Here is a 25,449-nt window from a genome sequence, read left to right as displayed (position 1 = left end):
ATTCTTCAATTGTTTTGCCTCTTTTACTGTATTTCTATTGGTTTTGAACTCATCAATGGCATCCTGAATAGACCACGAACTTGGCAGCATCGACAAAATCAATAATTTTTCTTTCCTTGTCGTGGCTGCATTCGAGAACCTTTCCTTCATATTTATAATTACCTCATCGTAGTCTGTATTTTCCACATCATCAGGTCCCTAATTTGAAGAGGTTTCTTCGTACAGCTTCGTTTATTTCACGGTATTTTTCTCCGGGTAATAAACGTAGTCCATCTTACTCCATTTAATCGGAGTCACTTTTATCCCAGCTATGCCCTCGTTAAAGCGTTCGATGTTGACCTTTTGGATACACTCATCTTCCGATTGATTTGTTGAAACAGATTTCGCTGATGGTACGGTGGCAAGGCTCTCAGCACTTAATACTTCTGGTAATTCCTCAGTTGTTGTCGATACATCTGGCAATTCCTCAGTTGCTGTCGTTTTCGAACTTCCTGCGCTCTGCTCAACCGATGATATACAGATTGCTCTTTTGTCAACGTTTAGACGGCAGGACGTGCAAATGCGTAAATTTGTATTCAATGTGGACATTGGAGCATAACCAGTCGCTTTCAGTTTATCTATGGTGCTTTCGGTGAGATTTCGTAACTCTTTTGAACACTTTTTTCCATCAAACGGCCTACAACAGTTGAGAAAGCGGCTACTCATGTTGTTCGTAATATTTCAATAAACAAAATCACTTTTAAGTTTTTACTGACTAGTTTGGTGTCATTTGCTTGACTGAAGAAAAAATTACTATAAGATCTTTAACAACCTTAGTAGTAGTAATTTTTTGCTTTTTCGTGAGCATTGTCATGGTATGTACCTATCATGCATTTGTTGTTGTTGAAGATACCCGTTTCCTCCCGATCATAAAGTCTATTCTCTAAGAGGTATATTTTTTGCAGGTAAACTATAGACGTACACGTGTATATAAATCTTTGATTTTGCAGCTTTTGTCTTAAAAATAACATTTCTGATATGTTTCTATCAACGTTATTATCAACAGGTTTCAACACTATTAAAAGAATTTTTCGCCAGTCACTTGCAATGAAAATTATGACACTATCAATACTTTTGATCACAACACTGGATCGTGTCTAAGTTTCTTATAGATGCTATGAATAATTGAATCAAAAATATCATGAAAACAACTTGTTTAAATCACGTCCCTTAACAATAAAATCTGCATCAAACTGCAATTCTCGAAATAACTTACACAGAAAAATTTTTTTTACTAAATGTGAAAATTGTGAAATGTTTGAAATGTCATAACTTTTTTGTTTATTAGTTTACCATCACCAAATTTTATGGTAGATAGCTAATATAATGGACCGTTTTCCCTAAAAAAATTACGTTCGAAAAAAGATAGGGTTTTGAGATATTTGAGTTTTTGTGACAAAAATGATATTTTTAAAGGCAAAAATTTTTTTTTTTTACTGTGCACATTTTTAGTTGTCCAGACCATTTAGTTGTCTAACTTTGCTGAAAAAATCATAACAATCGAACATTCCGTTTTTGCTGTGCAGCCTTTTAAATATTTTTGAACCATTTTCACATACACCCTTTTGAAAAGTTAGTCGTGACTCAATATGAAGATTTGATATCGAAAAATGACGATTTAGATGAAATTGAAAAACTGTGCAGAGTTTCAAATATTTTCGAAATGGTCGCTCAGGATCGACTGACATGCCCCCGTGGAATGCCTCATACAAAAAAAAACTAGTAACGTTATTTGTATGTGCATAAAAGGGTTGCTACGATTGGCGATGCTGGCCTATGCATCAGCATCAGATGGTAATCGTTGTGTTTTATTGATTTGTTTCACGTTATATACGTTACGTTGTATAAATCCTTACGGGGCTCACGGAAATTAGGTCAAGATAATTAACCAAAAAAAAATCAAATTTGTTTACAATTGTAAATAAAACACCGGCCCTTACTGAAAAGAGGTCATAATATTAAAACCTCTAGATCTAGATTTACGATAGGTGGAATTAAAACGAACGCTCGAAGTTAAAACCGATGGGATCAGATTGAAATTGAACAGATTTTTTTTTGAAATTTTTGTCAATTCGACCATCTAGCATTAAGTCTTCTGCTAAGCAGAAGTAATATTTTTAATCATTAATGTTCAGTACAAGAAAACCGTTTGGATTCGTTAAGATCACATGAATTTAATCCGTGGGTAGTGGGTATAAAAAAATGTATGATTTTGCAACAGACAAGAACTTTTCAGTTGTTGGTAATAGTGGCTACGTGTGGAAGTCTTCTCAGTCTTATTCTCTCTGAGAAGTGGCCAGTTCTCGATTAGTTTTCTAGCAATATGGTAATCATGCATCATAAAGAGATTAATGATTTCTCTAATCAAATTCAACAGAAGACATTTGGTTATCCGCGATCAATATCATTCTGTGGGGATATAAGGGAAATATGGCCAATATGCGTCCTCAAGCAAAATTCTGATTTTATCGGTGACTTAAGGGAAAAGCTTGTATTTTCGAAGTGTTTATCAATAGTCCAACATATCGTTTATAAAATTGTCCAGAATTTTCAATCTTTTTCCGTTGAATAATTTCCCTACGGAATTTTCAATATGTTTCACAGCTTATCTTACAACGTATAGGGAGCGGAACCATTTGGGCAGCACCCCCTATTCCCGTCCGCAACGTTAATAACTCGACCGCGTTCCAACCAAATGGCTTGATTTTTAGTACATCACTAGATGTCGACAGAAACTAACCATGTACTAAAAAACAAGTAACTCGGTTGTAATGCGATCGAGTAATGAACGTTGTGGTCGAGAATAGGGGGTACTGCCCAAATGGTTCTCTACCCTATGCCTCATTATTGCACAAATCTAACAAAGAACAAAACGCGTTATCAAGGCTGACATTTTTTGTGTGGAGTGAAACAGTAAACATCAAAACTATTGGCAAAAAATACTCGTAGAAAGGACCTACCAGTAATATTGAACTCTATTAAGCGGCGGATTCATACGTCACCGTTTTGTACGATCACATGCTTTCCAAGAGTTTTTTTATGTGATACATAGACAACCTGCTCCCATGTCAGATCTTATCTGCCATCCTCGCGTGTGCACCACTCTTTCATCTTGCTGCACCACACAGTAGAGGGCAGCCCATGTTAGTGAATGGTTAAGCACGAATTAAGCTATCACTCCGTTTAACCCCACGGGGTGTTGCTATTTTGCTCCTCGTCTGTCACCACATGTGTCTATCTGTCTGTCTGGGCGAGCCTGATGAATGTACTAACTACAGTCAAATCAGCTCACTCACTTGTTGCTGGTCTCTTGCAGTGCACATCGTTGACGGGATAAACGGCTGATTGACTAAACGAGATCAGAAGTGCCAGACTAGACCACCGCACCAGTCGGAGAGGGGACTGCTCAACGAATGCTTTCAACGCGCATTCACTTTTTCTAGACATGATTAGACGGTCACAGCGCGATGCTCGCGTGCCGCTCACATCAATTGTTTGGCTCAATCGTAATGAACGAAAGCGATGACGTTGACCGCTTTGTGGATCACCTTAAAGATAAACTGAATGATTTTTCTGGTCATTAATCGCCCTGTCCGAAAAAACACTCCACCAATTTGACCTAATGAGGCTTAAATATAAACAGTAATTACCGTGCATGCAAATAGCCGCGCGGATGGTAGCCAGAACTTAAATTGGGTAGCTATTTTTTTATTCGGTTTGCCGTTTGAGCATCAGTTTAATTTGCAACTTGTTTGCGAGGCATTGCATTTAATTTGATGTCGAAAATTTACGACAGTTCGGAGAGGTCGCGTAAATTCGGTTGAAGCCCAAAAAAGTGGAGCCTCATAAATCACTGACACTTCAGGTTCGGGTCGAAAATTGGTTTGGCTATTTTTGGTAAAGCCAATTTACTGATGCTTGTTTTTGGACGGGCGGTGACCATTCATTGGTTTTAGGATGATGTGTGACTGCCAGAAAAGTTGGTCGAATGGAAATAAAAGTTATGTTGGCTCGAGGGGATGCCATAGAACAGGTCTCGAAGTGAACAGTGGATTGGCTAATGCTTTGAACCCATGGACGGAGCGTGTTGCAATAAAAGCATTATTTTTGTGGTTATTAGATAAGATCAACAACCGTCGATTTGTTCTTGTTTAGTCTGATTGATTGACAGCGAAAATTGGATTGACACTATCGGTTTGGTTGCGGATAAATCCACGCGAAGAGGCGTCTCGAAATAGACATTCACGAAATCGGTCCAGAATTGCACCTTGTTAAATGCTTGTTTGGTGCCAATTTACTAGTTTTGATCAGCTCAAGGGCTGTTCGCAAAGTTGATTGTAAACATACATTTGAACTCTGACACATACACATTTTTAAAAAGATTATCTGAGCAGTGCTTTGAGTAGATTCTGGTTTCACCAATAGAAGAACATGTTCATTTTAAATCAATTAATAAAAGCGCCATTAACCTTATTGATCGTAGCTTGGAGCGATTGATTGAACAGACCGTTTCTGTGCAATCAAGCGATACGAAAAGGTATCGACATGCGTGTGGACACGATAAAATCACCATCAGGCATGACCATAACTAGGCCTAATACAATTAACCATCAGCTGTTCGTGTGTATGTACGCTGTATGAGCGAATTGTTCCATGTGGTCTGAGTAGTTGATAGAAATTATGTCGATGTACCCAATCATTGCAGTAAAATGAAGACATTTTCGTGACGACCTCTATTCAACTTCCATTGAGGTTAATCCAAAGCGTGACTGCTCCCGAATCATCAATTGGTTAACAAGACTGATTCCTAACAATGCGTGACACTTCTCTATTTAGCATTTAACTGCAATTTACATAAAATGTCAAATAATAAACTATCGGTTGCATAAAAAGCAGCTCTGTGACAACGCGAAAAAATTGCCATAAAGTATTGCCAATTTCATGGCATGGTGGGTCTCGCTTCTTCTAAAGCAGATCTAATGTTCGGGCAGAATGATGCCCATACTAATCATCAATTTCACGCAATTTGTGCCATTCGCCACAGCTGTTTCATCACCATCTCGATAGTCATATTTCAGAACACAAATATGCATTCAAAAGAAGACACAGTAAATTAGCAATACCGATCTGCTGGCGCATGTGACCAGTTAGACCACGGCGACAACTTCCCCATCAGCAGAAACATTTCAATCATCTTAATTTATTCGGTTCTATTTATAAGCACCCGACCTCAAGTAATTGGAACTTGTCAGCCCTGCCACCAGCATTCCGATACGCCCTTTATGCGCTGGATACCGAAACGAGCAGCGGCGGTGTATATCGTGACGGCATCGGCATTCGATTACTTTACCAGTTTATATGCCATATGTTTACGGTTGTCAACTTGAGGAATTTATTAATTCATATACGAAAAATTACGGCTCCGGTGGACGAGGTCGAACCCGAACGTCGCACAGTGGCCGAATTTAGGGATGCAAAAACTAACTTATTTGTTTGTCAATTCTGTAGACGTGAAGCTATACAACAACGAAGCTAGTAATTTTGATCTTTCCAATCGACGAACAGATTGGTGAAGTGAATTCAACACAATTATAGCATAATTCGCATAGCTCTTCTGTAAAATGGGACATATTAAGAAGTTTTGGAAGAATATTTGGACCATCCAGAAAAAATGCGCTACGCTATCATTTTATTCAATAAAATTCTCAAAATTTTGACCAATTTTCATTAGCAGACCTGTAACTGTGTGCCGCAAAAACAAAACAATAATTCAAAGCTAAACTAGCAGCGGAAGCTAAACTAAAACGGAAATGCAACAAGAATTATTTAGAAGACAATCAGTGAAATGAAATGTATTACACATTGTAGAAATATGCTAAATAAGTTTTGAATCGAAGCGAAAGTGAATGGCATTGTTATGGATATGAGAATTTAACGAAGATAAGAGGATTAAAGAAAATCGATCTTTGGAAATAAGTTCGACAATATTAAACATTACATCAACTTGAAAGGCACTTGGCAAACTTCAGTAGGGGCGTAAATCCATAAAGAAATACAATATCTCATCATTGAATGCAACACCTGCTCATGCAGTCATGGCCAAATACTGCCTCAGCCCTTGTTGCTTGCACATTCCTAGCCCGGACAACAAATAGCCACCTTCTTGGAATGCTTGTGCGGGGGAGCAAGCACCTTTGTGTTTTATTGGAGCGCAGAAAATGTTCATTGTCACCTGATATTTATACACTTTGCTCAACAACAACGACCTACCTCTGCAATTGGCTTGATGCTCCGTGCCCACGCAAATCCACCAGCCGTACAGGGCAAGCTCATTGAACCACAAAGTCAGCTAGGAGCTAATAATGCGCTTTCGATGGGGTCCCTTCGTTCCGCCACAGCAACTTCGATTCCGTAATAGAAACACTTTATTGTTTTTATACTTTCTTATACTACTATTACCAGGATTGGTAACACTCTCGAGCCTCAAGAGAATAATTATTTGAAAAACTCTTAGAATGTTGTTTCGGTCCTATTTTGCTAGACATGTAACCAACATTTTTAACCAAGCTTTTTGTTGAACAATTAAAAGTTTCTACAATCCAACGAAAGCAGTTAACAAATAAAAAAATTGTGCGTCATCCACGTCGCCCAAGTGTCTACTAAATAACATACGGAAAAAGAATAGATCGTTGGATTAACTTCGTGTTTATGAAACTCAAATTAAAAGTACTTTTCAAGGCAAAATTTTCAAAACGACTTATCTGCTTTTGTAAACAAAGATTCAAACGACGATTTGACGAATCTGATAGCTCTCCCACGCAAACCAACACGCCAATAGGTAGGTGAGGGATTCCGCTACCTGTTGATGGTGTTGGTTTGCGTGGGAGAGCTATCAGATTCGTCAAATCGTCGTTTGAAACTTTGTTTACAAAAGCAGATAAGTCGTTTTGAAAATTTTGTCTTGTTTTATTATCAGTTGCGTCGAAGTACGAACAATGTGTGTCAATTATTTGTGTTGTACCTTCATTTGCTGGGAAACGACGACCGATCCGCCCCACTAATCCCATCCATTCATTCATTCACCGATCATTTGGTCGGAACATCGGAACAAAGCCTACCTAGTTTGATGGATTAACTTCGCTGTCTGGTGAAGCTTTTCGCTTTCTGTGTCTGTGATGTTAATAAACATAAACAACGTGGTTTCCATGGAAGCAGCAGTAAAAAGGGCTTTGTGGTGTGAATTGAATGTCGAGGTTTGTTGTTCCGCTTTTTTATGGTCATCAAAGGCACCATCGTCATCATCATCATCCTCATGTCATTGTTGGAAGTGGGAAACAATCGACAGAAGGTGTGACGACGACGACGCTCATCGACGACCCTCTTCCTCTTGAGAAAGTCAATCGTAGGAGCGACAGACGGCGCGTCAGCGCTAGCGGTGAAATTGATTCGCGATTGAGATTCTCGCAAGAGTAGACCATCATTATCTATAGGGTCGGATATGACAAGCACTTCGGTATATCGAAAAGTCTGTAGAAAATATGAATCGAATGCAAATAAAACGTTTGTCATTCATGCAGGTGCACGAGGGTCTCTTCTTTTGGAGTATTCCGCATTTACGTATTGAAAACTACGAAAAACATGATAAAATAATGAATTAAATCCATCGTGGACGGATTTCGAATCATAGGATAAAAATCCATTCAGCTATTTTGTTTAAATATTCAAAAAAAATATTTTGAGCTTTTTAGTGGAATGTCTTTACTTGTCATAAGACGAGTTTGTACAAGTCGAGTCAAGTACGAGACACTGAAGACGGCCTTACTGTGGTGGAATTCAATGGGATTGTACAAACTCGTCTTATGACAAGTGAAAAAAAAGGCAAGTAAATATTCCAATTAAATCATATTGATTGACTAAACTACTACTGCAAATAGTTTAAGACGCACCTTGAGAAGCGATCCTTTTGATTTTTACCCCGCTGATCTTCCTTTATTGATACACTATGAGAAACGAATGAACGTTGTCATCAGAGGTGAAATCTCAGAAATTTAACACGGCAAGGAATTCAAAATAATTTTAAAAATTACGAACTGAGATTGTTTTTAGAATGATTTATAACACAGGATTCAATAAACTTCAAAAGTAGTACCTTCTATGGGATCAATTCAAGAAAAAACTCTATTATCATTGACAATCAAATAAACATATGTATAATTTAGATAATCAAAAGTATAGATAGTGGAATATAGATGAGCGAAGATAAATCCTCTGTCTCCAAACGAACTGTCAAACGTGTCTCCGTGAAACGTTAAGGGCTGTGACGTCATACGCGCGTGTGCACGGGCAAAAAAATCGACTCAGCCATGCTTTCGCTCATCTATAGATTCTACTATCTATAATCAAAAGTAATCATATGAGTATTATTTTGAAATTCTTAAAATTATTTGGAGGACCAATCCGAATCCGAATGATGTTAGTTACAGGCCTTTTGGACTACCGTTCCATTTTATCTGGGCATAAAAAGACCCTTGTTTCACGTGCACACGATATTTATATTCGAGAATCCACGGTGAATTGACAGAACAATGGCATCGGTAGCGGTCCTATTAAAAAGCAGTAAGCTGCGACTATAGTAGTAGGCTATGTAATTGTAATATTAAATAAACTTCACTTTGTGTTCAAATGTCAATCGAACAAGTACCAAATGGATGCAATCACCGCATTCCTGCAAGTAGGGTTTGGAACATCAAACTCGATTCCGCGTTGAAGAAACTAAGACTTGTTCAATCTGAGTACGATCCGTGCCTGTACTACTGGATCAAAGATGGAAAGATTTTGTTTGTTGCGGTATACGTTGATGACGTGCTAATTTTCTCCAACAATGATGCTCTGAAGAACGAATTAAAGGCCAAGTTGCGTAGTACATTTCAGATGAAGGATTTAGGTTCTGCAACCAGTTGCTTGGGAATCCGTATCACCTATAACGAAAGTACTATATCGTTGGACCAGGAAGCATACATCGATTCCATCTTACGAAGATTTGGCATGCCCGAAGCAAAAGCCGTTTCCACTCCAATGAACACTGCTGAAAAGCTTTCGAAAGATTTGTCGCCGCAGTCAGTAGAAGAGGCTGAGTGGATGAAAATAATTCCGTACCAGGAAGCTGTCGGATGCTTAATGTATTTGGCACAATTTACGCGTCCAGATATTCTTTTCGCTGTAAACATCCTTAGCCGCTTCAACAATTGTGCTTGACCAAAGCATTGGGAGGCTGTGAAACATCTTTTCCGTTACCTGAAACGGACAAAAGATATCTCATTACAATATTCTGCCACCGGTGACTCAAAGCTTGTGGGCTATTCTGAAGCAGATTGGGCTTCCGATCTCGACGACAGAAGATCAACAAATGGTTATGTACTCTTGCTGCAAGGCGGAGCAGTATCCTGGGGATTGTCAACATGCGAGGCGGAGTACATGGCTCTGTCGGCTGCGGTACAAGAGGCGGCATGGTGGGGAGGTTTAGTGTTGCAGTCCAACATTATCCAATCGAGCAGCGCTGTGACAATCAAAGTACCATTTGCATTTCCCGGAATGGTGGATGCACACCCCGAACGAAACATATAGATATTCGGAACTATTACATCCGTGATGCATTAGACAGGAAAATTATATTTATCAATTATGTGAAAACAGATCAAGTTGCTGATTGTCTGACGAAACCATTACAGAGAATCAAACTTGAGCGTAATCGAAAAGCCATGGGTTTGCTCAGTTAATGACGCCAGCTTAAGGAGGAGCATTAAAGAGCAGTAAGCTGCGACTATAGTAGTAGACTATGTAATTGTAATATTAAATAAACTTCACTTTGTGTGTCACAGTTGAGGTTGTAATACGTATCTGTAAAGATAACAAAACGTAGTGGAATTTAATGGAATGTACTAAACTCCTTTTATACAGTTGAAGACATTCCACTGAGAAGCTTAAATAATGTTTCTATTCTTTGTAACTAAAACGATATCCTTTCCCAAGACAATCGAGGAGATGCAGAGGTATACTCGATTTCTAGTAGCAACGAGAGTCGGACTAACAATCCTCTCCTTCCTATTTGACCGTAAGGACGTGGCTGGCGCTGTTATTGACTTTAAATATTTGAGCTTCCCTCCTGGGGCCTTCCTTAGCCGTGCGGTAAGACGCGCGGCTACAAAGCAAGACCATGCTGAGGGTGGCTGGGTTCGATTCCCGGTGCCGGTCTAGGAAATTTTCGAATTGGAAATTGTCTCGACTTCCCTGGGCATAAAAGTATCATCGTGTTAGCCTCATGATATACGAATGCAAAAATGGTAACTTGGCTTGGAAACCTCGCAGTTAATAACTGTGGAAGTGCTGAATGAACCTTCTCTGTAGGAGTTATCAAGCGAGCCATTGTTACCAATTGGGATCAAAGGTGGATCGGGCTGAGACTTGGATTTCCGAATTATGGTTATTTTCCAGAATAGTCTAGCATAGTCTAGGAGAACGCGGATCATATTTGAGAAATCACTATTTCAGAGGTCCAACATTATGGCTTTGATTATTTTCGTCATTGCGGTCATGCGCTTGCAACGAATTTCTAGTGCAGGCCGCCCAGTAGGTACGTTGGTACTGTCTGCCAACCACGTTACGAAGACGAATGAGATCTTTGGTGAGGGTGTCGATGGTTAGAGTGTTACTTACCTGACGAGCCGTTGAACCATGCACCGAGATTGCCACTACAGCTGGCGCACCTCGTAGTCGATGCCGTCGTCCACGCATCTTTGGAACCAGCCCCATTCGACCCAATGATGATTTCTCCGGGACTGTCGACGTCGATCTACCGAGATGTGGTCGCTATTGTGTCTGCCAAGTGGGGGAATGTGGGGTTAGGATCGCGTAGTGGCCTCCCTCCATGTCGTTGCTCCAGACGGATCCGATTTGATTGCAGCGGCTATTTCCCAAAGCTTGATGCTTGGCATTCAGATCGCCGGCAATGATGTACTGACCTTGCCTCCGCGTTAGCTTGACGATGTCTCTCCCAAGGGCGGCTGATAAATGCCGGCTTTGGCTTCAGTTGGGCAGTACGCCCAACAAACGGTTGGACGAGAGCCCATGGTTTTTCCGCTAAACGCTGTGAAAGCTGTTTCGGTTTCGAGCGCTTTCTTAAGCAGATGATAGGACTACTATAAAATAAAAAAACCCATATTTATCCACCATGATGCCTTTCTCGCGCAAAAAATAATACTAAAAAATATGAGTGAGTGCTTTTTAGCGTGTTTTGCGCAAAGAAAATAGTATTTTGGCCATAACTTCTGATCCCATAGTCTAATCTGGCCAATTTTCAATAGCAAACAATGGGACAGGATTCTCAGTCGAATGGGACTTGTTGCGATTAATTCGGCCAATGGTAAGTGTGTCTTCAAAATTTTGTAAACATACACACATACATACATACACACAAACAGACATCACCTCAATTCGTCGAGCTGAGTCGATTGGTATATAACACTATGGGTCTCCGAGCCTTCTATCGAAAGTTTGGTTTTGGAGAGATCATATAGCCTTTACGTATACTTAGTATACAAGAAAGGCAAAAAAACTTATAAGGACGTGGCCAGGTGTGTGGAGAAAATCGGGTCCGCTTAGTTGTAGATTGTGGCAGATTTATGTCTTTCGGGTGAACTAGTAGTTCATCTAAAAATAACGTTTGACCGAAAATGCTATGGTGATTTGGTTTGGAAGGGCCATTTGATCAAAAAAGTCTCTTGACCGAACGTCCTGTGGCCTAAAATTCAACGTTCCACGGAAAAATATCAAAAAGTTCCACGGTAAAAATACATAAATAATCAATATCGGAACAGTCGAAGTTAATTTCCTATATTCCGGATATAAGCAACCCGGAGAGGAAATTAATTATTCAGAAAGCTATGCGTGGATGCCAGACATAACTAAATACTCATTAGGGTGGGACAAAATTTCATTTTCAGTTCCTGCATGGTTTTTGCAAGCCTTTTAAGTCCTTTAATGCTTATGCAAAATTTCAGATCAATCGGTGAAACTATAATTTAGCGCCGGCGATTCAAATTTTCCATAGGATTTACTATGGAAAAATTTAGCTTTTCAAAGAAAAAATCCTCAAGATTTTCCATTATTATCTAACGATAAATCCATCCATATTATAACCTCCATGAGTGGAAGTGCGAATTCCGCATAAACCTGCCGATCGATAGAATTGAATGTGAAACAGAACAGCACATGGGGAGATCGTTGCCTGGATCTTTTTGCCTGTCTTGGCACGGTGGTTTCCATACCACTAACCAAGCCGTCCACAATCAGGACGTTAGGCAAGAAGATTCACGCTTCGATAGTGTGCTGTTGAATAGATGGTCTTCCTTTCTCCCTTTCACCCTCTATTCACCTTCTTCGCGCACTAGCGAACGGCCGAAATGTGCCGGGATAAGGATGGGAGCATCTTGACGGACGAACGTGTGGTGATCGAAAGGTAGAAGCAGCACTACGAGGAACATCTGAATGGCGCTGAGAGTACAGGCAGTGAAAGTCAAGGCAGCGGAGGAGATGACTACGTCAGTTCAGCGGACGATGGAAGCCAACCAGCCCCCACTTTGAGGGAAGTTAAGGATGCCATTCAACAGCTAAAGACCAACAAAGCCGCTGGTAAGGATGGTATCGGAGCTGAGCTCATCAAGATGGGCCCGGAAAAGCTGGCCACTTGCCTGCACAAACTGATAATCAGAATCTGGGAAACCGAACAGCTACCGGAGGAGTGGAAGGAAGGGGTTATATGCCCCATCTACAAGAAAGGCGACAAACTGGAGTGTGAGAACTTTCGAGCGATCACCATCCTTAATGCCGCCTACAAAGTGATATCCCAGATCATCTTCCGTCGTCTGTCACCATTAGTGAACGAGTTTGTGGGAAGTTATCAAGCCGGCTTCGTTGACGGCCGCTCGACAACGGACCAGATCTTTACTGTACGGCAAATCCTTCAAAAATGCCGTGAATACCAGGTCCCAACGCACCATCTGTTCGTTGATTTCAAGGCGGCATACGACAGTATAGACCGCGTAGAGCTATGGAAAATTATGGACGAGAACAGCTTCCCTGGGAAGCTTACCAGACTGATCAAAGCAACGGTGGATGGTGTGCAAAACTGTGGAAGATTTCGGGCGAACACTCCAGTTCGTTCGAATCGCGCCGGGGACTAAGACAAGGTGATGGACTTTCGTGCCTGTTGTTCAACATTGCGCTAGAAGGTGTCATGCGGAGAGCCGGGTGTAACAGCCGGGGTACGATTTTCAACAGATCCAGTCAATTTATTTGCTTCGCGGATGACATGGACATTGTCGACCGAACATTTGCAAAGGTGGCAGAACTGTACACCCGCCTGAAACGTGAAGAACAAAAGTTGGACTGGTGGTGAATGCGTCAAAGACAAAGTACATGCTTGTGGGCGGAACCGAGCGCGACAGGGCCCGCCAGGGAAGCAGTGTTACGATAGACGGGGATACCTTCGAGGTGGTCGAGGAATTCGTCTACCTCGGATCCTTGCTAACGGCTGACAACAACGTTAGTCGTGAAATACGAAGGCGCATCATCTGTGGAAGTCAGGCCTACTACGGGCTCCAGAAGAAACTGCGGTCGAAAAGATTCGCCACCGCACCAAATGTGTCATGTACAAGTCGCTAATAAGACCGGTAGTCCTCTACGGACATGAAACATGCACAATGCTCGAGGAGGACTTGCAAGCACTCAGGTATTCGAGAGACGGGTGCTTAGGACCATCTTTGGCGGTGTGCAAGAAGACGGTGTGTGGCGGCGAAGAATGAACCATGAGCTCGCCCAACTCTACGGCGAACCCAGTATCCAGAAGGTAGCTAAAGCCGGAAGGGTACGATGGGCAGGACATGTTGCAAGAATGCCGGACAGCAACCCTGCAAAGATGGTGTTCGCTTCCGATCCGGCAGGTACGAGACGGCGTGGAGCGCAGCGAGCGAGATGGGCAGACCAGGTGCAGAACGACTTGGCGAGCGTGGGGCGTATCCGAGGATGGAGAGATGCGGCCTCGAACCGTGCATTGTGGCGTCAAATTGTTGATTCAGTGTTATCTGTTTAGATGTTAACTAAATAAATGAAATGAATGCACAAAACAATACGTGTGAAGAAGTTGGTTGCAAAAATAGATTGCGAGAGTTCGGCTATGTACCTGGTGTTGGCAATTTAATCTCATCAGTAGCCTTCTTAGCCTGCGGAGGACGACGGAGGTTCTTTGTAGCTTAGTAGAGAAAGTACCTGTCTAGCGTACTAGTTTCGTGGAATCAAACCCCACCGAAGGAAGTGGTTACCCTTCAATACATTTTTCGAACTAAACTTTTCACATGGGCTACTGCTCTCTCTTATGCTCACTGTTCAGTAAAGCTTGACTTCAACCGCTAGGTTTGCTAGCGTTTGAAAATCAGAAGGACCACATTCCACCGCAAAGATGCCTATATGTTATGTGATTTCATTTTTATATCTACAAATTTGATAATTTTGAAATTTTCTTATTCAAATCGTAGTAGGGACACGGCAGGTATTTTCGTCTGTTCGTCATAGTCTCGAAAACCAATAAAAGAGACGCTTTTTTGTAAAACTCATACGTACCAAATCGTAAGCTCAGGAGAAACGTTCTGCTATAGTGGAGTTCTAGCAAATGTACGTTGCTTTCGTTGGTTTTAGCCCCTACGACGATGGACAGAAATACCTGCCGTGTCCCTATGCTATCTTAGTGATCGAAAGCAAACTGTCATTTTTTCTCACGCATTGAAAAAGCAAATTTTTCTGATTTTGAGTAGTTCTCCGCGTATTATGTGTTTGGTCTCTGAAACAAAATTTGACGAGCCATTAACCTGTTGATTAATTATTGTTAAACTAATTCTAAATTACAGTCGATCCTCTACATCTCGATGTTCTATATCTCGATACCTCTCGCTATGTCGATGGTTTCCACAGTCCCTTCAATCCACATACATTCTTACTTTGTACATCTCACTTACTTCCATGTCTTGACAGTCGATTGTATATTTATTGAATGGCTAACTCAGTCTTACAAATTTTACAACGAGTTTATTATTTATCCGACGTTTCGACACGGGGATTCTGTTCTGTATTCTGATATGAAATTTTGTAACATAAAATATGCCGTTTTCACCAATTAAATTGCTTGAACCGTTCAGTGACAAAGTCGACGAAATCACTTAGTTCGAAATAGAATAGACCATTGACGTCTCCACTTTGACCAATCAAACGAATTCAAAATTGGCCATAAAAGTTGACCCAGTTAAAGGACTCGTTAGTTTTCCGTCAGCTTTCCATCGCATCGCAACTTATACGCAAACCACAAAGTTAATCATTGTTTACGACACCAGCCGGGGACAATAACACTCCAAGTTTAATGTCTCTCTCAACAACCGCTCTTATCTTCATCCACAAATTTCGATCCAATCAACATCATTTTTAAGCGCCGTTCCACAATGTTTGAAGATGACATATTGTGGGGATGAATTATATTCATTGAGTAAAAAACCAATCATGGTTTATATCCTCTTTTATAAATTAAGTTGTAACGCAGTGAAAGCGGTTTATATGACATTAGAACATGTTTAGTCGTGGTTTATCGAAGAAAGCACATTTGTATTTTTTTAAGAGATTTGTTATATGCACTTTCACATCTAACATATGTGAAAAAACATTTCTTTATAAAGACATAATCTTAGTGCAGAAACTGACAACCTCTGGACCCAAAGTCAGTAGTCTGTTCCGGCTGAGCAAAGTACCGACGACAATAACCATAAAGACCAATCACATAAATCATATCTACGGTCCGAGCGAATCATTGGCGACAACGACAACTACCCATCAAATCCTATACATTGTGATGCACGAGGTTGCCCATTATTGCAACGCTCCTCCGCAAGACGAATATCCCCATTAATTCCAATTCCATATGATATAAGCTTTGGTGTTCGCAGTGAAAGCGTTCTCTATTTTGCAATGCTCCCTGAAGTACAAAGAAGTGTCAAGTTCGTACGGTTCGGAAATTTTACCTGCGATAGTGGGCAAGGGGGGGTCCCAAGCTTGCGATGGCTCTCGGTTGTAAATCTTCCGCTAATCAATACAGACGATTGAGTGAGGTCGTAAATCTCAACGGGAGAGCGCCAGTCACTTTATACGATCTATGGTTGGACGACCTAATTGATCGCAGATAGTCGGACATGATAGTTCAATCAAAACTGCGTTTCAACGTGCTCCCTAATTCCTAACTGCGCAATCGTGTTCGTCCCATTAGTTTGAAATAAATCCCAAATAAGGCGCTTACCACAATGACTAATTGACTTTTGTTTCCAATCTTGGCTTCCACTTACAGGCGCACGTCGTGGCGGCTTTCGAACAAAGTTTGGCCAACATGACCCAGCGGTTGCAGTCGTTGACAGCTACGACGGAAAAGAAGGTAAGAGATCGAATTCGTAATTATCTCCCGAAACTCTAATGGTATGTGACTTATCTAATTCCCATTTCCGACCGTAGGATAGCGAAATATTAGACATGCGACAGACAATTGAACTGCTGCGGAAGCAGTCGATCCAGGCTGGCTTAACTACCGCCCATATGCAGAGTATGGGCGTACAAGTTAACGGACAGGTCAATGGAAATGGAGTAAGTGCCCCTAATTGGGTCTCTCAAAGTGGCTCACGTTTTGTCTCTACAGCGGGACCGATGACTGATTATTGATTCTTTGTTTAAATTGTTTTTTCATCCGTAGAATGCAGATCAGACGACAGCGACACCACTGCCATCCGGTGCGGAAATACAAAGGCACCATAGTTCCGACTCTATGTGCTCTTTGAATTCGGTCAGCTCTGGCTGTTCGGCTCAGGATAAGAAGAAGAAGAAAGGATGGGTGAGTTATTTAATATTTCTTGGGTCAACTTCTCTGATGGATTTGGGTTAGAGCGTCCAACCACTTATAAACTGTTCGATTTGTTTATCGGCTTTATCGGTCATTTCTACTCAAAGTATGAGAGAGTAGATAATCGAAAGATAATTGAAAATCATTAGATTGAAAGCCATTCGCTAGGGCGCGAACAAGTATGAAGCGATAGAGGGTGAAAGGGAGAAAGGAAGACCATCTATTGAACAGCACACAATCGAAGCGTGAATCTTCTTGCCTAACGCCCTGGTTGTGGACGGCTTGGTTAGTGGTATGGAAACCACCGTGCCAAGACAGGCAAAAAGATCCAAGCAACGATCTCCCCATGTGTTGTTTTACATTTAGTTCTATCGATCAGCAGGTTTATGCGGAATTCGCACTAAACCTGCCGATCGAATAAATGAAATAATCACGGTCGTAAAATCTGTTTCAATTATGAATATAAACTGTTCTATTCAACGTTTTGTTATTCATTCAATACCGAACAGTTTTCTACATGTGCAACTGATTTGTTTTATTAGGTTTGAATTGGATTCGGACTGAGTTCTGATTCGATTGAATTGTATTTAGAATGAATTTGGATAAAATTTAGATTCGATTTGGATTGGGTTTGAATTGCATTTGTATCGTTTTGAATTGAATTTGGATGGGATTTAGAATGGATTTTGTTTGAATTTAGATTGAATTTAGACTGGGTTTTGATTTGGTTTGGATTTGATTTGATATAGATAGGTTTTGGATTTAATTGATGACTGAATTTGGATTGGAATTGGATTAGGATTGGATTTGTTCTGGATTGCATTGAGATAAGTATTGTATTGGATTTGATTTGCGTTTGGTTTTAATTAGGATTGAAATTTGACTTGGAGACGAATTGTCTCTGGATTTTGATAAATTTATTTTGGAAATTTATTAGCTTGATTTGAATTTTTGAAAATCTTTTGTTATTGAAATATTGCCCGAATGAACATTAGTGAAGTTTTTCCGATCGTTTACATTATTATACATTTACTTTTGTCTAATGTTGTCATTCCTATTTCAGTTACGAAGCTCCTTCACCAAAGCATTCTCTCGAAACGCAAAAATCTCGAAAACCAACCGCCACGTAAGTCAGTCTTCGAATCTGGACCAAGGTTCACCGGCAGCGTCCGGCAACCATCATCATCATCATCACCACCATCACCATCATCACGGTACCAATGGAAACAATAATCACCAGCAGCAGCCTTTGACGACAACGGGACCAAGCGATAGGCCACCCGGAATAGGACCATCACCAAACGCACAACTGCCACCGCCATCGCCCACCAAGAACGGTAGCCCGCACAAAACTGTTACGCTGGTTGAAAATGGTAAGCGTGCGGCATCTTTTCCACAATACATCCTTTAAAAACGTACCTTTCTTGTAGCAAAACCAATCGACTCCGTTGAACAAAACGGCAATCCAATGGTGGAAGACCTCAAGAAGCAACTTCGCGAAAAGGACCTCGTCCTAACCGACATACGGCTAGAAGCTCTCAACTCCGCCTCCCAGCTGGAATGCCTCAAGGACACCGTCATGAAGATGCGTCACGAGATGATGAATCTCAAACAGAACAATGAAAGACTGCAACGGTTGGTAACCACCAGATCCCTGGCCGGAAGCGAGGTCTCACTCGGTCCGGTCAGTCCCAGTGGCTCCATTGGTGAACCACGGCGGTATAGTTTGGCCGCCGATAACGGGATGTCTCGACCACCACTCGAACTGCCACAAAATCTAGACGAATCGGAAGAGGACAATATCCCGCCAGCTCCGGCGCCAGAACCGCCACCAGCTCCCCTCAGTCCAGCCATAATCGCAGAGCTTTCTCCAACAATCGAAAGGGCAGCAATGGTGACTGAAATCTTAACCACCCCTGCCGAAGACGTCGCCGATCCAGTAGACGGTAAAAAGATTGCCATCGCGGTTTATCTTGGACAACCAGAATCCTTCGCCAAGTACGCGGAAGAAATGAACGAATGTGATAACTACTACCATTCGTCCCAAATCGGAGACGATATCGACGACAAGTCAGCAACTGAGAACGGTGACAAGAGTCGGAAATCGTTCTCAGGTGCCCCGGAAAGCAACAATCCTAGTCCAAATGAGTACATCATTGCTTTCACGTACATTTCCGGAAAAACCACCTGGCAGAATCTGGATTACATCGTAAGGAAAACGTTCAAAGATTATCTGGGAAAGATCGATTCTGGAACCAATCTCGGGCTCAATACGGATTCGATTACTTCCTATCATCTGGGTGAAGCGAAACGTGGCCCGGAGATGGGATTCCCCGAGTTACTACCCTGCGGGTACATCATCGGAAACGTCAAAACGTTGTACATTTGCCTCCAGGGCGTGGGAAGCTTAGCGTTCGATAGTTTAATCCTTCGAAACATCGTACATAGGTACATTTCACTGTTGACCGAACACCGACGATTGATATTGTGTGGCCCTCGTGGAACCGGCAAATCCTATCTGGCGAGAAAGTTGGCCGAGTTCCTAGTAGCGCGATCTGGTCGGGACAACCCGGCCGAAGCGATCGCCACCTTCAAGTACGTTCCTCGAATTGATTTGGTACTGAACGTCGCTAACGTTCATTTTCTTTTTTAGCGTTGACCACAAATCCTCCAAGGAGCTGCAGCAGTACTTGGGCCACATCGCCGAGCAGGCGTCAATGTCCGAGGGTGCCGTGGAGGAACTGCCAGCTGTGATAATTCTCGACAACCTGCACCACGCGTCCGCGCTCGGGGATGTGTTCTCCTGCTTACTAAGTGCCACCGCTGCCAAGCTGCCTTGCATCATTGGGACGATGTCGCAGGCGACCTGCAACACCACCAACCTGCAGCTGCACCACAACTTCCGATGGGTGAGTTTTGTTTGCCGTTCTGGTCTAGCATAGGTTATATTTGCAAAATTTGGCATTACGATTTGTTCAACTTGTTTAATACCAAAATTATCAATATCTATATTCTATCAACTTTTGTTCGGTCAGAACACTCAGTGCCTGCATAGTTCAATTCATTGGTATCAAATTTAACAAAATTGGTCATACATAATAGCTTAGTCAAATATGCGAGCTTAGACAGAGTAAAACAGTAGTATATCTTATCAAAAGTAAAATAAAAAACCATTCGAAAGTTCACTGCAGAAATTTCAACGACCTCCGATTGATCCGGAACAAAGTACAAAATTATATCTTATCACTTTTCAGTAAATAAGAATGGGGTTGTGGTACGAATAACCAACACGAATGGGTGCGCTCCTTGGTACACCCATGTGTGATTGTTTTTGTGATTCTAAATTAATCTTCGATTGTTCAAATGTGGAAATGGAATTTAGAATATAGAAGTTTTCATATTGGAGGAATACTTTCATTTAAACGATATGTTCGTGTTAAATCACATGACTGCTGAACTGTGTTGACGGAGCTTTTCGAACAAATTTGATTCATTGCGGTTCTGCGACAGATTATTTTGATCTCTTGGACCGTTCTTTGGCCCTTCTTAGTCGTGCGGTTAGATGCGCGATTACAAGTACTAATCATTGAAGCATTTTTCCGCAATTTCGCTTTTGGTTCTGTTAAGGCTTTGAATGCAGTAATTGTAGCCAGTCCCTATTTTAGTCGCAGGTCCAGATTTGGTTAACCTTCCGCAACTCGCTTCAACTTTGAGACCGAAACTCGCATGTTGTAAAAAGTACAACAGTACGAAATCCGTTGTATAGAAGCCAATTAAAATGATATCAACGTGATTTTTTCGAGAAAATAATAAAGGAGAGGACATTTTTCAAGAGAGTCCATTGGATCTTCTGCTGGTTTTGCGGAAGATCCGGAACCAACGGAACACCGGTGAAAATAGTCAATTTTCTCAACAAATGGTGCTGTAAATGCTTCTTTTAACATTTCTAAAAATCTTGGCGTAGTGAAAAAAATCTATATCCATCTTTAATCCCATGCGACCCTATAAATCAAAAAAAAAAAATGATTTGGAATTCTCCTACTTAGCGGCGCTGGTGTATATGAAAATACCAGTTTGGTTCGATATCTCGGGATCTATGGGATTTAGGAAGTTTCCGTCTTCTATAAAGTTGTTAGAGGTTTAGAAAACCAATATGTTGAGAAACTGTTTAGTTCAGAATTCAGCCGTAAGGCGGCGCTAGTGTATATGAGTTATAAGTTTGATTAGTTATTTATTTGTACATCGTCTTCAACTTATAAATTGCACAGACTGATTGTTTGACTTAATCCTATTTTTAAAAACTAATTTGCTAACATTAAAGTCGAAAAAACAACACACTTCGTTGAATAGTCTGCAGCATAAGTCTAATGGATTATTTTGACCGTAATGTGTGCGGTGGCCACGGATCCATAACAGTTGACGACTCCTGAGTTGACGAAACGGTGCATAAAATTGAACATTCTCCAGGATGTAACTGCAGTCGATGTTGCTCGTTATGGCGTTGAAAATAAACATCCTCTGAAGCATCACTCGACGGTCTGCCATTGGTTCAAAGCACAAAGATTTCGGTATGGAGGCAGGTTTGATGGATCGTTCCATGGTAAGCGGCGCAAGGCGTAGTTGATGAAGCGTTTTTGTATTCTCGATGCGTTCAATGTGAACGGAATGATACGGAGCCCAGATTCGCATTCCATACTCTAATATGCTCCGAATTAATGCACAATATAATGATTTGAGAGCATGGACATCATCGAACTGTGCTGTATTCCGCCGTAAGAATCCAAGCATAGCATTGGCCTTAGCGATGGTAACTGATAAATGTTCCGTAAAACGAAGTTTACTGTCGAGAACGATTCCAAGGTCTTTGATCGATGTAACCCTCTGAAGCGCTGTGTGACTCAGACAATAGTCATAGGTTATAGAAGAAGATCGGCAACGAGTGAATATTATGGCTCTGCATTTAGTCTGGTTCATCTGCATAACATTGATCTTGCACCAATTTGCAACATTTACAATATCAGTATGTTTTTTTTATTCTTGTATTTATTTGGTAGGCACTTTGTGTTCTTGACCGCTACTGTGCCGTGATCTACTGTGGTACTCTGCTGTACAGAGTCCACACAGAATCTATTTTTAGATGTTCATAATTCGTTATTGTCGTCGTTGCCAGGCGATATCATCGTGAGTCCATTGTGTTCATTTGTCCATGTGGTGAATCCAGTGATCGTTGCTTTGTTCGGTTGCTATTAATCGAAGAACGTTGGAGAAATGCCTCCGAGAAGAACAGATTTGTCAGTCGTCATTAGGCAGTCGTGTCGGCATTAGGCAGCGTTCCCCAAAACGCCACCGTACGGACTGCGCTTCTGGCGACTGGCAAGGGTTTGGTGGAGGGGCTGGGAATGGAACCCATGACCATGGCTTATGAGGCGAACGTGTAGCCAACTACGCTACGGGACCCCCCCATATATCAGTATGTAAAGCACAACAGTCTACGAGCGATTTTATGGCTCGGTATATTGTCAAATCGTCCGCATGAAGCAGTTTTCCGGAGCTCAGGTTGTTACACAGATCATTGACGAAAAGAATAAAGATGAGCGGACCTAGAATATGTACTGCCCTGCGGTACTCCAGAGGGAATGTCATAGGCATCAGACTTGGCGCCATGGCGCCATGTGACGAAAGCCTTTCGAGAGGATAAGTACGATTTCAACCACTGAATGATCCAAGTAGGTAAGCCAAGTTGGTCAAGTTTTTCTATCGCTAGTACATGAGGCACCTTGTCAAACGCCTTTGAAAAGTCAAAATAAATGGCGTCGAGCTGGATACGGTTATCCAATTCGTCTAGCACTGTATGCGTGAATGCCATTAGGTTGGATGTCGTCGAGCGCGTTTTCATGAGTCGATACTCAGAGATTATAGACTGTACTGCTGGGTATAACACTTCGTGCAAGACTCTCAAAAACTTTGGCGAAACAGTTCAAGTTTGATATCGGACGGTAGTTCTCTACAGTTATCTCGGGATCTGTAGGAATTAGAAAGTTGCCGTCTTCTACAAAGTTGTTCGAGGATTTGAAATCAATGTGTTGAGAACAGGCATTGAAAAACATCAGATCATGAGTAATAATCGGCCAAATTCATGCCAACTTGATGCTCTACTGCGGCCTAATCGCTGATGCTCTCTAGATCGTTGATAATTGGCGTTCTTTGATTCATTGTTTAAATATCTTCATCGCTCACCAATGGGAGACAACAGAGCGAGACAAATCACTTGGTAACCTAGCAATGAGTGTTGTTACCACACGTTGCTTTTTAAAAAAAATCTTTTCGGACATTAGGATAATTAAGTCCGGTATGAGAATGGAACAATGATACACTGCATGGGAGGCTTTGATAATTTCTCTCTTCCATCCCAGCAACTTGAAAGCAGAGTGAATAAAGCAGAACATTTGATGTGTTTTGGTTTTATTCTAGTAGAGCAAGCGTAACACAAATGCTCCAGTCGTACCTTCCCTGGATACCATACCAAGTTTACGCAGCAACGATCGCTCATAGGGTCGATGCAAATATTCAAAAACAATTATGTCTCCCCCCCTTCGGATTTTTTTGCTCAAAAATAATATTTTGAGGGGGCAACGAAAAAAAATATCGGATAATTTTGAGGATTTTTAAAACATTCTTTAACATTCTTTAACAAATTGGAGGAGTTTTTTGTTTTTTATCATTTGTTGTTTTATTTTTAAATATCCCCGCCCCCTGGAGATAGAAGAAAAAGAGAACGTTATTTTTGGCAACCGACCCGGCAACGAAATAAGGACTATGATTGGAAACTCGGTACCTGGAATGTCAGGACCCTAAATGAACCTGGACGAGTGAGCCTTCTGGCTCGTGAACTGCAGAAGGTTGGAGTGAACGTGGCTGCTATTCAAGAAGTCCGATGGCCTAGATCCGGAGAACGTGAATTCCGAGCCGTGGACCCCACGACCAATACTGCATTCAAGTATAACATCTATCACAGCGGCGGTGAAAAAGCAGAGCATGGAGTTGGTTTCGTAGTGATGGGTAAGCAGATGAAGCGAGTGATGCGGTGGAAACCCATTAGCGAACGAATCTGTGTGTTGAGGATACGGGCATATTCTTCAATTACAGCCTAATCAACGTTTACGCACCGACAAACGATAAATCCGACGACGTGAAGGACACGTTTTATGAATGTCTTGATAAAGCCTATGGAGAGTGCCCAAAGCATGACGTGAAAATTGTTATCGGAGACGCTAACGCTCAGGTCGGTAGAGAGGACTTTTTCCGTCCCATAATCGGTAGGGAGAGCCTTCACTCCGCCACCAATGACAACGGCCTATGCCAGAGGGATGGCCATCAGTAGCACCTACTTTGCACGAAAGAACATCCGAAAGCACACCTGGAGACACCCAAATGGTGAAACTTGCAACCAGATAGACCATGTTCTGGTTGATGGGCGCCATTTCTCGGATGTTATCGATGTGCGGACATTCAGAGGTCCGAACATTGACTCTGATCACTATCTCGTTGTCAGTAAAATTCGATCACGGTTGTCAACTGTATCGAACGAAAGATCACAGCGAACGATGCGTTACAATATCCAGCGATTGTCGGCGGAAGGAGTATCGGCTGAGTACCGCCAGAAGCTCGACGAACGGATAAGTGCAATCAACGTTAGCGACAACATTAACGATCTATGGGAGTCGATCCATGGAGCGGTGAGCACAACAGCACGAGAAGTGGTAGGCACTGCACACAGACGACCCAGGACGGGTTGGTTCGATGTGGAGTGTCAGAGAGTGACAGACGAGAAGAACGTTGCCAGAAGCCGGATGTTGGTGTCAGGTACCCGATCGAATAGAGATCGGTACAAGGAAGCAAGAGCAGCCGAAAAACGAACCCACCGCAGGAAGAAAAAAGAGTACGAAGAACAAGTGATTAGTGAGGCGCAGGAAAAAATGGAGCAGAACGATATGCGGAGGTTTTATGAGTCTGTCAATGGCGTGCGGAGAAAGACAGCGCCATCTCCCGTCATGTGCAACGACCAACAAGGGAATTTGCTGACAGATAAAACTGAAGTGGCTGCCAGGTGGAAGCAACACTTCGAGACTTTGTTGAATGGAGGAAGTGACGGTGCATCGGTGAACAGAATAAATATTAGCGACGATGGACAAGCTGTGGAGTCACCTACACTAGATGAGGTTAAAAAGCTGTGAAAGAGCTGAAAAACAATAAGGCTGCGGGGAAGGACCAGCTCGGCTGAACTTCTCAAACATGGCAGTGAGCAGCTTTATGAAGTTCTGCACCATATTATGTCGAAAATATGGGAAGACGAAGAAATGCCTGCTAGCTGGTTGGACGGCCTCATTTGCCCTCTCTTTAAGAAAGGGCACAGACTGGAGTGCGCCAATTAC

General features: G+C 41.8%; 1 protein-coding gene across 9 annotated transcripts in view; it reads left to right on the top strand.

The window, feature by feature from the left end:
* The window catches only part of LOC134213704 (protein sickie), a 241,842-nt gene that overhangs the window by 201,215 nt on the left and 15,178 nt on the right, over positions 1-25,449 (top strand). For all 9 annotated transcript variants that reach the window (XM_062692997.1, XM_062692992.1, XM_062692996.1 and 6 more), the window contains 6 exons: positions 16,475-16,558; positions 16,636-16,764; positions 16,871-17,008; positions 18,081-18,390; positions 18,448-19,612; positions 19,671-19,926. In XM_062692997.1, the coding sequence (XP_062548981.1) occupies positions 16,475-16,558; positions 16,636-16,764; positions 16,871-17,008; positions 18,081-18,390; positions 18,448-19,612; positions 19,671-19,926 (2,082 nt within the window). The remainder of the gene's footprint in view (positions 1-16,474; positions 16,559-16,635; positions 16,765-16,870; positions 17,009-18,080; positions 18,391-18,447; positions 19,613-19,670; positions 19,927-25,449) is intronic.

Source organism: Armigeres subalbatus, chromosome 2 (genome assembly GCF_024139115.2).
Source record: "Armigeres subalbatus isolate Guangzhou_Male chromosome 2, GZ_Asu_2, whole genome shotgun sequence".
In the NCBI taxonomy this organism is placed as follows: Eukaryota; Metazoa; Arthropoda; class Insecta; order Diptera; family Culicidae; genus Armigeres; species Armigeres subalbatus.
The sequence above is the reverse complement of the archived record's forward strand: the minus strand, read 5'-3'. Positions and strand labels throughout refer to the sequence as shown.